Source organism: Eumetopias jubatus, unplaced genomic scaffold (genome assembly GCF_037043125.1).
Source record: "Eumetopias jubatus isolate StellerSeaLion01/CBP00866 unplaced genomic scaffold, mEumJub1_p1.0 scaffold_10, whole genome shotgun sequence".
In the NCBI taxonomy this organism is placed as follows: Eukaryota; Metazoa; Chordata; class Mammalia; order Carnivora; family Otariidae; genus Eumetopias; species Eumetopias jubatus.
The window spans coordinates 21,178,335-21,195,967 of record NW_028274816.1 but is presented as its reverse complement, the minus strand read 5'-3'; the positions used below and the strand labels follow the sequence as shown (position 1 = coordinate 21,195,967).

General features: G+C 38.4%; 1 protein-coding gene across 1 annotated transcript in view; it reads left to right on the top strand.

Moving 5' to 3' along the window:
- The window catches only part of TERB1 (telomere repeat binding bouquet formation protein 1), a 41,601-nt gene extending 26,803 nt beyond the window's left edge, over positions 1–14,798 (top strand). The window contains exons 12-17 of the mRNA XM_028091608.2: positions 2,864–3,213; positions 4,831–4,895; positions 5,207–5,302; positions 9,465–9,614; positions 9,914–9,979; positions 14,611–14,798. Coding sequence (XP_027947409.1) covers positions 2,864–3,213; positions 4,831–4,895; positions 5,207–5,302; positions 9,465–9,614; positions 9,914–9,979; positions 14,611–14,798 — 915 coding nt within the window. The remainder of the gene's footprint in view (positions 1–2,863; positions 3,214–4,830; positions 4,896–5,206; positions 5,303–9,464; positions 9,615–9,913; positions 9,980–14,610) is intronic.
- The last annotated feature ends 2,835 nt before the right edge of the window (positions 14,799–17,633 follow it).

Below are 17,633 nucleotides of genomic sequence, written 5' to 3'. Positions count from 1 at the left end.
TTGCTTGCTTGCTTTCTGTCTCTCTCCATCCCTCCCTCCCTCCCTCCCTCCCTTCATTCCTTGGTCTCTAGCTTTCTTCATATTTCTGTGGTCTTTGGTTGCTACTCATATTTAAGAGTCACATACTGAAAGTCTTTCTGAAAATTTGTTGATTATGGATTCTCATAGGATCAGTTAGATGAGTCGTTTTTGGGGAGAACCTCCAATGTCTAATCTCCTGCCTAGAGATTGTCAACCAGTTTTCTGGAATCAAAATGGGAGAAGAAAGCTTGTGGGTCTAAGTATTCAGTATGTGAATATTTGCTTAGATTTGTTTCTTGAATAGTGTTCTGCCTTCAGCCTTGTTTGGTGTCCTCCAGTGTAGAAACTGTTTTATCCCTTCCAGAGATTGAACTTTCAACTTTGGGGAAGGAGAGGACCTTCTGGTGTCAGTCAACTGCCTGTTAAGTGTGCATAAATAGACGGGTTGAGATCTAATAATGCAACTACTTTTTTTTTTTTTAAGTAGGCTCCATACTCATCCTGGAGCCCAATGCTGGGTCTGAACTCACAACCCTGAGATCAAGACCTGAGCTGAGATCAAGCGTTGGATACTCAACTGACTGAGCTACCCAGGCACCCCTGTAATCCAACTATTTCTTAAACAGAGTTTCATCCAGTTTTCCTATTTTTAAGCCCCATCTTCATCCCATCTTCTAGAGGTTCCAGCACCTCCAATTCCTAAGTCTTTTGAGAGTTTGGGCACCCCATCCTAGGTAGTTTCTTAGCTTTTCCCATTATCAGCTTTGGATTCAGCTTTATCAAGACTGCTAAGTAGGTTATCATTCACCTACCTGCTTTCCAATTTCCAAACTTGGGTTGCCTTTATTTCTTCTTTCATTTCTCCTTCTCCTTGTGGGTTTATGCCTTTTTGAAAACTGTTCTTCAGTTGGTTTACTCCATTGGGCTCAGGACCAAAAATTAATAGAGGTGTTAAATTCAACATCTTTACCGGAAGACCTCATTATTTGTTTGTTTGCTTATTTACTTATCTCTCTTTATTTAAAAAAATTTTTTAGTGGTGCCTGGGTGGCTCAGTCTGTTAAGCATGTGCCTTTGACCCAGGTCATGATCCCAGGGTCCTGGAATCAAACCCTGCATCGGGCTCCCTGCTCAGTGGAGAACTGGCTTCTCCCTCTCCTTCTGCCTCTCCCCCCCACTCTGTGTGCCCCTGCCCCTCCACCCCCTCTTGTGTGCATACCTGTGCCCGCTCTCTCTCTCTCTCTAATTCTTGCTCTATCTCAAATAAGTAAAGAAAGAAAATCTTTAAAAATTTTTATTATTTTAAAGAGAAAGTGTTGGGGGGAGGGGCAGAAAGAGAGGGGGAGAGAATCCCAAACAGATTCCCTGCTGAGAGTGGGACCTACCCAGGGCTCAATCTCAGGACCCTGAGATAACCACCAGAGCTGAAATCAAGAGTTGGATGCCCAACCAACTGAGCCACCCAGGCGCCTCTAAAAAAAATTTTTTTTTTTTAAATAGGCTCCATGCCCAATGTGGGGCTTAAACTCACGACCCTGGGATCAAGAGTTGCATGTTCTACCAACTGAGCCTGCCAGGCACCCGCTTTATTCTTTATTTACAGTTGCAGAATAGTCTATTGGTAGATATGGTAGCTCTCTTTCTTATGAACATTTAGGTTATTTCCAACTTTTAGCTATTACAAACAGTGTTGCAGTTAATAACATTAACATTTTGTACTCACCTGAGTACTTGCACATAAAAGTAAGATATGCTTACCTTTACACAAGTATACCTATAGGATTTTATTTATTTATTTATTTGAGAGAGAGAGAATGAGAGATAGAGAGCACGAGAGGGAAGAGGGTCAGAGGGAGAAGCAGACCCCCTGCCGAGCAGGGAGCCCGATGCGGGACTCAATCCGGGGACTCCAGGATCATGACCTGAGCCAAAGGCAGTCGCTTAACCAACTGAGCCACCCAGGCGCCCTACCTATAGGATTTTTTTAAAGATATGCCCAGGTTTTATTATGAAAGATACTGTCAAATTGTTTCTCCATAGAGGTTGTACAATTTGTACTCCCACCTGTAATGTATGAGAGTGTTTCCCTGTACCCTTTTGATCTTTGCCAGTGTCGTAGATGAATGCTGTCTCAGTGTGGTTTTACTGTGCATTTCTCTTATTGCAAATGGGATGGGGCATTTTTTCATATGTTTAAGAGCTATTTATATTTCCTTTCCTGTTAACTGTTCATCTCCTTTTCCTGTTTTTCTACACTATTGTTAATCTTGTTCATATTTCATCGTAGTAGCTTTTTATAAATGTTAATAGAAAAAAATCATACCCTAAGATATGACTTCTACATATTCTTTCTGTATGGGTTGATTATCATTTGACTTCTGACCTTCTTTTCTTCTGAGTTCCTCCCCCACCTACCCACACTGTTCTGGTCTGTAGCAGAACTTTGAAAAAGTATTTTTGGTTTTTTTCTTTTATGATTTATTGATTCTTTGTGATATTTGGAAAGGTCTTCTTCCTCTTAACAGTATTAAAATACTATGTTTTCTTTTAAAACATAACATTGCATTTTTTACATGACAATATTTAGCTCATTTTGACTTTATTTTTGTGTAAATTCTGAGATAGGGATCCAATTTATTTTTTCCCCAGATGACTACCCAGTTGTCCCCAGATTATCTATTAAATATATTCCCTTTTCTTCTAATGTAAACTGTCCCTTTTATTATGTATATTCTTTGGCTAATCATGAATTTTTCTTAACACTATTTAAAGGGAATGTAAATTGGATTATAAAGCAAATGGATTATCTTGAGATTATTTACTTGCCATTTTTATATTATAGGAAAAAACACAAAGAGAAAAAGATAAGGATAATGTTTCATCTATGAACATAAATATTCAAAATACATTGAAACACCTCCATGCAGATAGTATTGGCAGAGGTCCTACGGCAGAAGATAAAGATAAAAGGCAGTCGATAAAACTTCAGAGTTATCAGTCTCATGGAGTTCTGTCTTCAGCATGTACAAATGATCACCAGATGAAAACCCTGTTAAAGAGTGCAAATCCAGTTAATGCTTGTTATAGGGAGAGTGGGCAAAGTAAGACTTTATGTAAAGCCAATTCAAGCTCTAATCAAAACTTACATGAAGGAACAACTTTTGAAAAAAAGAATTCTGTTTCTCAATCAAGGTATAGTTTAATAATTGTTTCTAACTTTTATGTATTTATTCAAGTATTTTTTGTGCAGTACTATGTGCCACACTGTTAAGCCCTGGGATATAGAAATGATAAAACATGGTCTTTTTTTTTTTTTTAAAGGTTTTATTTATTTGAGAGAGAGAGAGAATGAGAGAAAGCACGAGAGGGAAGAGGGTCAGAGGGAGAAGCAGACTCCCTGCTGAGCAGGGAGCCCGATGTGGGACTTGATCTCGGGACTCCAGGATCATGACCTGAGCCGAAGGCAGTCGCTTCACCAACTGAGCCACCCAGGCGCCCCGATAAAACATGGTCTTGGGAGGAGCCTAAATGGAAATGTTGAGAAGGGAGTTTGGTTGGGGAGGTATAGGCCAGTTCATCTAGGGCCTTGCATGTCATACTCAGGACTTTTGGTTTTCCCTCATAGGGCACGGGAGCCATTGAGGATTTTAAATTGAGTGACATCAGATTTGAATTTTAGAAAGGATACTCAGAAAAGTTAACCTGAAACCCTATACCTGAAGTAACAATGCGTACATTGATAATCCATTAGCAATGTAGCAAAAACCAGTTTCTAAATTTAATTTGATAAAAGGGAGGAGTGTGTGATGAAAATCTGGCTTAGGCTTGCCTTTTCACTTGTTCCTTGCACCTCACCTCCAGTTGATGTCCTTTCCCCCTCAGGGAGCTTGTGGGGCCAGACCTGGGATTGTAGTGTATCTTAAACCCTTACTTGTGTTCTCTCCTCTGATGGTTACTGTGCCGGGAGGGAAACTGAAGAGTATGCTGCTATATTCTGGGAAGGTTGCAGGGTGAACAGGATATTAAGGAGATGGATTACATCATCATCACCCCTTTTTTCCTTTGCAAAACCATTCTTGATGTCAATTTTAACTTGATTTCTCAGGGATATGGAATTGGAAAGCATTGAGATGTGTTCTTGGGCCAGCCTTCTTGCTCTCTGATTCTGTTCTCTCCTTTTTTTTTTTTTTCCCGCCTCATTCTTTCCAGTTTTCCTTTTTCTTTTTTTAAGTTTATTTATTTATTTCAGTAATCTCTATACCCAGTGTGGGGCTCGAACCCATGACCCTGAGATCAAGAGTCTCATGCTCTACCAACCAAGCCAGCCAGGTGTCCCATGTTTTCCTCTTTTATAACTTTTCCCCCATGTTTCTGCTGGCATCAGTATTATTGCCCTTTGGAGTCTTGTGGGTTTTTTTTTTTTTAAGATTTTATTTACTTTTTTGAGAGAAAGAGAGTGAGCATGATCAGGGTGAAGGGCAGAGGGAGAAGCAGACTCCCCACCAAGCAGGGAGTTGGACGTGGGGTTCGATCCCTGAACTCTGGGATCATGATCTGAACCCAAGGCAAACGCTCAACCGACTAAGCCACCCAGGCGCCCCCGGAGTCTTATTTAACTCCATTTTTGGAAAGGAGGCTATAACCATTACAAACACTACTTGGGCAGAATTTGATAGACTTTGGTAGACCCTGGTTCCATCTCCTTCTGCCTGCCAAACACCCAGAATTGCACCACTGCCTACAGAAACATTTGTCCACACACCAAACACTATGTTTACTTTTAAATATCTGGTGTCTATTTTCTTTTAGTGACCATGTTTTTAAACATCCAATTCCCGTCGTCAAAAATAGAAAGCAGCAGTTACCAGTAACAGGTATGATTAAAAATATTTCTTCTTTGACTTTTTTAAGAAAACATATTTAGGTGGATAATATAGCTAAAAATGTACATTGGTAAATTTGCCTTCTAACATATGAGCCACACCTTTGACTCTCTTTCTGGTGTAAGTGCCTCAGTCACCTTTTACTGATAACCAGAACCTTTCTGTTTATCTGCCAGGGTGACTGGATATGTAGTACTGTGCTAAAGTTTATGAAAATCTTGAGAATTAATATATCATGTAAATGTCAGGTCATTTTCATCAATCAGAAGAATCTTACGTGTTGCAGTTTTTTTTTTTTCCAGATCCATTTACATTATGTTCAGATATAATAAATAAAGAAGTCATCAGTTTTCTAGCAACTGACAATCATTCCAAAATGTTAAAGTATAGATGCTCAGGTAAATATTCTTTAATTACACTTGTTTAGCAATTAAAACTTTGTATGAAATTAGTTAACTAGGATTTGTAGTAGTTCTGCCTGTGTGATTTAAACTTCATTTCCTTTGGAAAAATAACAATCTGGAATATCTTAAAACACTCAAATCAGTACCTATCTGCATTAGCCTGTGCTTCCAATATTTATTTATATGAATCAGCACATCTAATACTTTATTACTTTATTATTCTATTTTTGTCACAATACCATCTACAAGTTTAACTTTTCTGAGTAAGGTAAACATTTTTCATATTTTCAGAGAGCCAATAGGTATGTATTCTGGATAATGCTCTAAACATAAGACATTAAGTATTAAACAATATCTATTTTTATGTCTATATTTAATGTGTAAATGTTTCTAGTGTTCCACGCCCCATTATTTTATTTTTTCTGCAGGTCTCCTGTAAATGTGCCACAATGCTTAACCCACAATGCTTAACCCAGCCCCTTCTCCTCCATACCCTGATATTTCCTCTTTTAGTGTCACACTCTGCTCTATGGACAAAATTGAGGCTATTCTATGGTAGGCTTGAAATAACACTATTCTTTAGTCTTGGATATAGAGTTTGTCTCTATTACTCTAAAATTAGCTACATCTAACTATCATCTGAATCCTATCTCTTTTTTCCTCCCCACTTTAATACTTGTGAAATCTTTCTTTTCATTACCTTTCTATTCATTAACCCCTTTTGGCCCACCTTAAACTATGTTCATTTCTCTTCATCTAAAAAAGAAAAATCTAAGGGCTCCTGGCTGGCTCATTTGGAGGAGCATGCGGCTCTTGATCTCAGGGTTGTGTGTTTGAGCCCCACGTTGTGTTTAGAGATTACTTAAGTAAATAAAAATGTAAAAAAGAGAGAGAGGGAAAAAGTATTAAATACTTGATGTGACTTGCTATCTCTTCAAGTATCCATCCACTCTTTCTTTCATCATTTATTACCAGACAGCCTGCTCTTTCTCCTTTCTCTTTCATTGTATGAACTCCCTTCTTAACTCCCTGCACTCTGGCTTCTTTTATTGCCATTCTACTAAACCTAAATGTTAAAGATTTCCTGAAGTCTCTTTTTTTCCTGCCCAAACCGAAGACTTTTTAAAAAATTCTTATCCTCTCTAGTATCTCTGTGCTGTTGACTGCCATTCCTTGAAATCTTCTCCTCTCAGTAGTTTAAAGACAAACTTCCCAGATCGTCCACCCAGGCTCCCTGGAGGTGTGCAGTGAACTCACAAGGGCACTACACAATACTTTAAATTTTAAGTGAAACACAAAATAGTCAACATCTTTTGGATACCACAGGCACTACTAGCTCAAAGTCATTTACAGTTTCAGCATTAGATTGCGCTACATTCCTTGTGATGATGTCGTCTTTGTGGAGCTGGGCTTTCAGTGGTTGTGATAAAACAGCATCTTCCTCCCTGTTAAATTGCCTTCCCTGTAGCCACTCCATTTCTGTTAGCGTTGTTATTATTCTTCTGGCCTTCCAGATTTCAATTATCTATAACCATTTTTTCCTCTTTACATCTCCTATTTCTAGTCTGTCAAATTTGGCTCTTTCTTTCATTCCCACATAGGCCCTTTTTGCTTCATGCTCAGTTACACCAACTTTCTAGCAGTCCTGCAGTTTGAAGTCTCACCAACCCCCAACTATAATGTTCATGTTGCTGTTAACTTCTCTAACATGTGCTTTTTATCATGTCATCAAGCTAAAAGAACCCTCAGTGCTTCTCTGTAACTCATTGACTCAAACTCTGCCTGGCTTTTTGTGGAATTTTGTTCTGCTTCCACTTGTTAAATTTTATTGCATATTTGTTCTCTTTAAGTCTGCCAGAAAGTTGCCATGCTTATTCCAAACTTTGTCATTCAATCAACTATTAGATTACTTAAGAATTATCCTAAGCTTTTCCCTTACCCCAGCAGCTCATCATTCACCAGTTTTTACCTCAGAAATCTCTACCTTCTCCCTGTAAATGTCCTGTTTCGGAATCCTCTCATTTATATTCTGGATTATTGAAGTAACCCCTCAACTGATCCGCTTACCTTCACCTAAGCTTTCTAAGAGACAAATGAAAATCATTTCCTTGCTTAATAAATATCCTTTAGTTCCTGCCCACTGACTTGAAGATAGTTAGATATACTTAGTATGGCAAGACATTCTTATCTGGCCCCCTGCAAGCTTCACTAGCTTCAACTTTCCTCCCACATTTCTCTCTAGCCACACCAAAGTACCTATAATTCTCTGACCATGCTGTGCTTTTTCACTTTTTTAGGCTTTTGCACATGTTCATTGTACTTGAAATGTCCTTATCTTAGCCAGCTTTCTTCCTGGCTAACTTACAGTCTTTTAGGAGTGGGCCACTAATAACATTAGGTGACTGGCAGATGGGGAATTTTATAATGGATGGAAGTGGCTAACGTCACCTGAACCTACTGATCAATCTTAACATTAAAAAAAGAGAGACTTTCGGGGTGCCTGGGTGGCTCAGATGGTTAAGCGTCTGCCTTCGGCTCAGGTCATGATCCCAGGCTCCTGGGATCGAGCCCTGCATCGGGCTCCGTGCTCCGCGGGGAGCCTGCTTCTCCCTCTCCCTCTACTGCTCCCCCTGCTTGTGCTCTCTTGCTCTCTATCAAATAAATAAATAAAATCTTAAAAAAAAAAGAGAGAGAGAGACTTTCTGTACCTCTTAAAATGATGCAGAAAGAAGTTTTCAATCCTGCCTGTGAGGAATTCTACTAAAAACAATTGAATCTGAGGGCCTGGGTGGCTCAGTTGGTTGAGCATCCAACTCTTGATTTCTGCTTGGGTCACGATTTCAGGGTCATGGGATCAAGCCCCATGTCAGGCTTGGCAGGGAGTCTGCTTGGAGATTCTCCCCCTGGCCCCTCCCCCTCCTCCCTCTCTTTCTTTCTCTCTCTCTCTAAAATAAAATAAAATAAAATAAGGGTGCCTGAGTGGCTCAGTCGGTTAAGCGTCTGCCTTCGGTTAAGCATCTGCCTTTGGTTCAGGTCATGATCTCAGGGTCTTGGGATCAAGCCCCGCATCCGCATCCAGCTCCCTGCGCATCGAGCCCCGCATCTGGCTCCCTGCTCAGCAGGAGTCAGGAGTCTGCTTGTCCCTCTCCCTCTGCCCCTCCCCCCACTTGTACTCCTTCACTCACTTGCTCTCTCTCTCAAATAAAATCTTTAAAAATAAGATAGATCTTTAAAAAAATTGAATCTGAATCTTATCAATCATCCAGATCTAATTACTAGTTTATTGGACACACAGGAACATTTTAAAGCATCTAACTAGGATAAAATCAACAAAACCTAGCCTTTGAGTAGCTCCATAGTAGAAATGACCCAGTGTTTACATCAAGTAAATGACAAGGAGGAAGAGAGGAGAATTGATAGATTAAAAGAAACTCAAGAGACATTTCAACTGAATGTAATGATGGAACTTCTTTGGATCATGGTTTAAACAAACTAACTGTGAAAAGAAAGTTTTGAAATGATGGGGAAATTTGAACACTGACTGGATATTAGATTATATTAGGCATAATTTTTTTAGGCTTGATAATGGTCTTGTGTGTTTGAAAAAGAAGCCCTTTTCTGTTAGGGTTGCATATGAAGTATTTACAGATGAAATGATACTTTAATGCCAATTCCAGCCTCCATAATCCAGTGTATACATGGGGGGCAGAGCAGAGTAAGTGGGTTGTAGGCAAAATATGACTGAGCATGACTTAATAATTATTGAAGGTGAATGATGGATATGTGAAACTTCATTATACTTTTCCCCTTACTCTTGTGTGTTTAAAATTTTCCATAATAAAACATTGGGGGGAAAAAGACAACCGGGCATAAGGGTCACTTGTTTTGGATATCTTTCCTAATAGTGACTCCTGCTCAGAACCAAGCTAAGTGGTCCTTTTATATATCACCCTAACTGTTCACCTCTTTGTAACACTTATTTCACTGTATTGTATCCCTTGTCTTTAATCTCTCCTATGACTGAGCTTCTTGACATATTTATAATTAAGTTCCTGATTTCACTTCAGTTACCATCATAAAGATATTTGCTTTCATAGATTTTTGTTATTAGATATTTTGTAACATCTATACATCACTTTAATTTGTTTTCTTTTAGGTTGCATAGCAGTAGGAAAATCTCTGAATAGCCGAAATTTTAGCAAGCTCTTGCACTCTTGCCCATACCAATGTGATCGTCATAAAGTCATTGTGGAAGCTGAAGACAGATATAAAAGTGAACTAAGGAAATCACTTATCTGTAACAAAAGTAATAATTCTACAGCTTTGAAACTGTAATTATGACTATGCCTTCTGAACTGTGATCTAGAACATTAAATATATTAAAAAGCTAGAGGACAAAATGTTGAAAAGAAAATGTCTCTGAGCAACCAGTGTTTTAAGATGTACCCAGGGAACAGATTTAGTCTCTGGTGGTTTAAAAATTCTTCCTAATCCATCTAAGAATTCCCATTGGGGGTGGGGTAGGAAATACCATGTTAATGGAACTGATGTGCTCTTACTCAGATTGATACTCTAAGTATCCTAAATGTTTTCTGTATTTTTCAGAAATTCTGCTGACCCCACGTAGAAGACGACAACTCAGTGGTGAATCTTCTACCTCTGGAGAAATAAGTGAATATATTTAATTTTTAAATAAACCTAAATTGCATATTGTTCTGAGAAAAAGAGGACAGCTGAAGGATTGTTCTCAGTCTCATCATTAATGGTTCTTAAATGGTAATCCTTGGCTTTGATGAAGGCCATAGTTCCTAAGAAAAGAGGCTTCTCACTTTCCTTCCTCATGTTGCTTTCTCACCCATTGCTTGCCAGCTGGGGAAGAAGCAGGAGGAAACTAACATTTATTAAGCACTTCCTGTATGGTAGGTGTTCTACAGACATTTCCTTTAATTCTTATAATAACATTATAAGGTAGGTTTTATTTTACTCCCACTTTAAGGTACAATGAGTTGGCAAATGGCAGAGCTTACATTCAAATGCAAGCCTGTCTTTCTTCAGAAGCCCCTGTTCTATCCTCTGGATCACATTTCTATTTTAAGAACAAAAGTATTCTCCTATGTAAAAGTGCCTCAGAGAGATTTTGCAGAAGGTTTTGGTTCATAACTACAGCACTTCACACCATCAGAATTGAAGAGACAAATAGAACCCTGCTTAAAAATCAAAATACTTCTTAAATGATGAATTAATTTATGAGAATTTTTATTTTAACTACAGGTTAACATTTCAGGTTTATAACCATTCCAAATTTATTACAGAGACTTAAAGAACGTTATCACTGTATTCTCTTCATATGGAATTAATGCCTGGAGAGTAAGAATAAGCAGTTGAATAACCTTACTTGTCAAAATAACCTGGAATTTAGTAGTATCTATAGAGTTATTCTTTTATTTATTGCAAAGGTATTTAGACTTGATACATATGGAAACGTTTTGCCATATCTTTTTTTTAAATTTTTTTATTGTTATGTGAATCACCATACATTATATCATTAGTTTTTGATGTAGTGTTCCATGATTCATTGTTTGCGTATAACACCCAGTGCTCCGTGCAGTACGTGCCCTCTTTAATACCCATCACCAGGCTAATCCATCCCCCCACCCTCCTCCCCTCTAGAACCCTCAGTTTGTTTTTCAGAGTCCATTGTCTCTCATGGTTCGTCTCCCCCTCTGATTTCCCCCCCTTCATTCTTCCCCTCCTGCTATCTTCTTCTTCTTTTTTTTTTCTTAACATATATTGCATTATTTGTTTCAGAGGTACAGATCTGTGATTCAACAGTCTTGTACAATTCACAGCGCTCACTATAGCACTTACCCTCCCCAATGTCTATCACCCAGCCACCCCATCCCTCCCACCCCACCCCCACTCCAGCAACCCTCAGTTTCCTGAGATTAAGAATTCCTCATATCAGTGAGGTCATATGATACATGTCTTTCTCTGATTGACTTATTTCATTCAGCATAACACCCTACAGTTCCACCCACATTGTTGCAAATGGCAAGATCTTATTTCTTTTGATGGCTGCATTATATTCCATTGTATGTATGTATGTGTATATATATATATATATATATATATACGACATCTTCTTTATCCATTCATCTGTCGATGGACATCTTGGCTCTTTCCACAGTGTGGCTATTGTGGACATTTCTGCTATAAACATCGGGGTGCACGTACCCCTTCGGATCCCTACATTTGTATCTTTGGGGTAAATACCCAGTAGTGCAATTGCTGGATCGTATGGTAGCTCTATTTTCAACTGCCATATACTTTTAATTGGCCATGTTCACTTCCAAAGCCTTAAAAGAAGTTTCAAATTTACTTTTTTAAGATTTTGCGGGGGAGGGCACCTGGGTGGCTCAGTTGGTTAACCATCTGCCTTCAGCTCGGGTCATGATCTCAGGTCTGGGATCAAGCCCACATTGGGCTCCCTGCTCAGCAGGAAGCCTGCTTCTCCCTCTCCCTGCTTCTCCCCCTGCTTGTGCGCTCTCTCTCTCTCTCTGACAAATAAATAAAATCTTAAAAAAAATATATATATATATATTTTTTTTTTTAAGTAGTCTCTACATCCAACGTGGGGCTTGAACTCAAAACCCTGAGATCAAGAGTCCCATGCTCTGCTGACTGAGCGAGCCAGGTGCCCCTTGAATTTACTTTTTATATCTGGGTCTTTTTCTAAGTTAAAAGTTCTGCATGCAAATTAAAATTACATACAGTACTCCTATAGGGCAGCCCACTTTTTTGAAATATTTCCTGTAGAAACTGTTAGAAAATGGTAACTTTTCCATAGAAACATGTTGCACTTGGAAAACTTGCTTTTGACAAGGAGTTGGCATCAAGTTAATAATGGATTTTTTTCAACAACATGACTTAAAAGCAAATATATAACAACTAAAAATATTCTATAATCATTTTACATAGTAAACTCATTTGCACAGCCTCATGAAATGTACATAATTATGGTTATACATTGATACTACAGAGGGATCCTAAATACTATTTTTTTAAAAGGTTTATTTTGAGAGAGTGAGAATGAGAGAGAGAGAGTACATGAGAGGGGGGAGGGTTAGAGGGAGAAGCAGGCTCCTCGCTGAGCAGGAAGCCCGATGTAGTACTCGATCCCAGGACTCCAGGATCATGACCTGATCTGAAGGCAGTCGCCCAACCAACTGAGCCACCCAGGAGCCCCAGATCCTAAATACTATTAAGTGATGTCCAGCTCATAAATACATACACCTTTTTTGTAGGTTAGAATTCCTTTAGCTAAAAGCAAATAGTTAATAATTTGGCCTGCTTTTTTTTTTAGAATTTATAAAGACATCTTGAGGGGGTATGGAGTAAATTGGTCTTACACAAGCAGGCTTTCACAAGCAGGCTAGGAATTTTGGATATGTTGCCATTTCCCCCCCCCCCCTTGATTTCCCTTTCTTTTTGAGAGGCATTTATGACCATTTGTTTGGCTGTAGGTTACATTCAAATTTGAAACCATTCTTTTGAGAAGAGACCATTGCAGCATCTCAGCATTTAAAGAGCCTTGGCTGTCGTTCAGAATGGACTGGTATCTTGAGAGGGTTTGAAAAATAAGGGTCTCTAGAATTGAGCCTTCTTGCCTCCTTTCCCCTACTCTTTCCTAATACCCGATCAATATTGAGAAGAGCACTAAAGAAGTCACAGAAGGGAGCCCTGTGGGGTAGAGCTGCTTCTTCCTTCTAGGCTCCCCGTATTCGGCTGCAGAAACCTTTGAGGAATTGGGCACAGATGTAGGAGTCAGTGAGATGTCAGCTTCATTAGAAAAGTGGGAATTGGCTGTGAACAACTTACAGATGCCCATATCCTGAACGTTATAATAACCTGTCCCGTCCTGATTATGAGTTCAAATCATTTAGCAAGTGAAGTTGAAATCATGTATTTCTTGGATAACAATAGTTTTCCAGTAGACCCAAAAGGAAAGAGTAACTTCATTGATAAGTTTTTTTGTTTTTAAAGATTTTATTTATTTATTTGAGAAAAAGAGAGAGCACAAGCAGGGGGAGCGGCAAAGGGAGAGGGAGATGTGGGGCTCTATCCCAGGACTCTGGGATCATGACCTGAGCCAAAGGCAGACGCTTAACCGGCTGAGCCAGCCAAGCGCCCCCATTGATAAGTTTTCAAACACTTTTTACCGATAGGTTTTTTCTTTCAACAAGTATTTATTGATCCTCTCCTATGTGTCAGGTACTGTTTTAGGCATTGGGATATGATAGTGACCAAAACAGACAAGAATTCTTATCTTCATGGATCTTGCGTTCTAAGTAATACCATTAAGTAATAATCACACATTATTTTTATTGATTTCTCAGCCTTCAGATAGGATTTTTATTTCTGTTTTGAAAGATCTGAACTATGGCTCCTGTCCTAGGAGAGGTAGACAAATGGCTAACAGTCTTGACCTGCAAGGGCAGGATTTTCTAAGGTTGTCCCAGCACACCTATTTCAAGTCCTCCTAAAGTAAAGAGTAGCCTTAAGTGGAAATACAAAAAAAGTCCTCCATATCAGCATCTATCTACAATGATACCATGAATTAGCAATGAATGAAAAAGCTTAAAAGAAAACTATTTCCTAGTAATCATCACTAGAAGACATTTATGTTATTAACACCAACTGTTTATTCTTTCTGTTGTAGAAAGTATCCCTAAAAGCCAGATAGTTGAAAACTTCCTTCCCCCCTTGTGCAGCCTATTTTTTTAGTTTTAATCAAGCTGAACACCCATATAGGTAGTGAATGTGCTTTTTAAAATGAATTCCAAAAAAGACCCTTATTCTTTAAAAATATTTATCAGGCCTGTTAAGTAAAGTAACAAGTGTTGATATTCTTTTTTATTCTATGAAGTAATGGAGCCCTTTGGGAAGACTGTGTCTGTGAGATAGGTAAGCTCTTTGTTAATTGTCCTCACAGGAATGTTGAGAGAATTAACAGTCAAATGTTTATAAATTCTTGTGTTTCTTGATTGAAAGGTGTTGCAAGTATTATTACAATAGGATTAAGTTACAGTTATTGAAGAATTCAGAGTGATAAGGCCTAGCTTCATAGGAGGCACTCAGTTTTTAAAATTGACATGGATTTCTCCATGATGAGTAGCGCAGGCATGAAGCTTTCTCACTATATAGTTCATATCCTTAGAATAAGTTAAGCACTTATTTGGGTCTCAAGAAGATCCCTTTTTTCAGCAAGTACTAATATAGTCTACAATTCTTCTTAATTACAGAAAAAAGAAGAATTCGTAAAAACTTTACCGAAGAAGAAGTAAATTACCTTTTCAATGGAGTTAAGAAAATGGGAAATCACTGGAATTTAATTTTGTGGTCTTTCCCCTTTCAGCAAGGACGGAAGGCTGTGGACCTTGCTCACAAATACCACAAGCTGACCAAACGTCCCAAGTGTGCAGCTCCTTGATCGGAATACTTGTCAGCTTTTAGTTTGAACTCTTAAAATACAATGCCTTGAGAAAACACAATTTAAAATACTCTTCTGAACTCTCATGAAGCAGGGAATCTAAAAACAGGAATACTGTTCTAATTACATACTTTTTGTGACACTTTGTCTCATCGAATTATTAATTTATAAAACAATACATTTTTAATGTGTGATTAGTAAGACAAAATTCCTTTATAAGGTCAAACATTCATTTAGGAATATGCTTTTATTTTTCCTTAAGCTTACCTGTGTTCCTTAAGAGGAACACAGGTCAGAGAAAAAAAATGATCAGCCTTTAAACATTATTTGACATTATATTGTAATGGATACCATGTGAGACATTTGGATTTTAGTATATTCTTACCCAGTGAAAGTTCTTCCCCGGAACTTAGAATAGTTTCCCAAGCTGTTCAAGTGAAGTTCCCACACATTAAATCAATGTTTGACATTTTGTTAACTAAAATGTTCCTCTTCTAAAGGCTGATTATGTAGTTCCTTTGAATACTCCCAAATTCTATGGTCAGGTTCACTTCTTTTTTGGTGTATGTTTATTTGTTTTGCTTTTCAAAAACTGAGAACATTTTTTTGTTCATTTTTAAGTTAGTTTTCTTCTAGTGGAAAACCAAACTATTTGATCTCAATTTTCTATTTTTCTTATTTTTATATTTCTATCATGATCCCCAAAGGATGCTGTTGCAGCCTTTATTATACTTAAAATGCTATTGCTGTGGCAAGGTGATTAAGTATCAGGGCCTGAAACCTCACATGTACTTATATAGCCACTGGCTCACTGCTTCATGTCATTGTAGATTTCTTCAGTCCCAGAAGTTAAGTTTGTAAGTTTGTATTCTTTGACCTTTTCACATCATGACTCTCTCTACTTTGATAAACTCAAGAGTTTTTATTAAATTTTTAATTTTCTGATCCATAGTGAAAATTCCAGAGAGCCAATATGCAGAAAATTTTCTATTTACCAAAATTTCCTGTAAGTTTGTATTCTTTGACCTTTTCACATCATGACTCTCTCTACTTTGATAAACTCAAGAGTTTTTATTAAATTTTTAATTTTCTGATCCATAGTGAAAATTCCAGAGAGCCAATATGCAGAAAATTTTCTATTTACCAAAATTTCCTTTAAAGGAAAGAATAATTTACAATTGGGAAAATTCCTTAAAGCATTTAAAATGTGAATGAATCTAGTCCATTATCTGTCAGTATTTCCTAAGCACTATGGAGATTATTTAAGTAGTCTGGTTGGTTATTTCGATTTGTACTTCTCAAGATTTATGCAAGTTATTTTGGGTCAAAAGGGAAAACATTTTGTCTGTTGTTTAAGGCTTACCAGTTTAGATAATCAGAAGTTATTTCTTAATATTGTTCAAATACAACATAAACATATTTTTCCACTTCACTTGGGTCTCAGGTAATAGTTCTTTTATTTATTTTTAAAAAGATTTTATTTATTTGACAGAGAGAGAGACAGTGAGAGAGGGAACACAAGCAGGAGGAGTGGGAGAAGGAGAAGCAGACTCTCCACTGAGCAGGGAGCCCGACACGGGGCTCGATCCCAGGACCCTGGGATCATGACCTGAGCCGAAGGCAGACGCTTAACAACTGAGCCACCCGGGTGCCACAATAGTTCTTTTACTGATTGGAAATTATGTATGTAACAGAAAAATCAAACACTGCTTTAGGGAAGCATCCCCAGAAATATGACATACTGTAGCTTAGACACTGATTTGTGTCAGTTGTTGAGGCTATATTTAAATTAACTAATATTGGGGCACCTGAGTGGCTCAGTTGGTTGAGTGTCTGACTCTTGGTTTCAGCTCAGGTCATGATCTCAGGGTTTGTGAGATCGAGCCCCTCATTGGCTCCGTGCTGGGCATGGAGCCTGCTTAAGATTCTCTCTATACTTCTGCCTCTCCCCCCCAAATAATAATAATAAAAAGAAAAGAAAATAACCAATACTCTATTGCCTTCTGAAATACTGAAATTTTGTCCTAACCCTTGACTAACTTGGTTAACACGAGCTGCTCTTTTTCCTTCAAATGGAAATATTTGGTAATAAAATAAATGACATATCAAAAAGAAAGACGAAGAATGATGACAGAGAACTGTATGGCTTTAGGAATTCAGACCTGGCCAAATCAACTGGGAATAAAAAATGATTTTAATAATGACAGACCTTTGGAGTTGGAACTGACCTCAGTTATAGTTTGCTGCCAGAGGCATGAACTGCTGTACCTGGCCATTGGTGGCTCTCCTTAATTTTACAAAAATCCTCGGAAACATGGAGTTTACTACTTAGGGTAATAATTGATGGTCATTTCTTTCTTACATTAAAATGAAATGTGCTTTCCTCAAGCACCTTTTGTAGAACCACAAAAGTTGAATTCCTTTTCCACATGCCAGCTTTGAGAAAGGCAAAGATAGATATCCATCACTTTCCCCTTTTCCCTTTACATGCTTTATCCTTCATGCTGATAAGCCCCAGTTACTTCCGCTGAACAGTGTCATGTCTCCTATGAACTTAGTCACTGACCACTGGACACTTCTTTCTTTTTTTAAGATTTTATTTATTTATTTGACAGAGAGAGGGAACACAAGCAGGGGGAGTGGGAGAGGGAGAAGCAGGCTTCCTGCGGAGCAGGGAGCCCAATGCGGGGCTCGATCCCAGGACCCTGGGATCATGACCTGAGCCCAAGGCACACGGTTAACGACTGAGCCACCCAGGCGCCCCATCTTGCTAGATTTAATCTGCACCCAGTTTGTCATCCAGTATATTAGGCATCCCTTCCTGCTTCAGGTCAT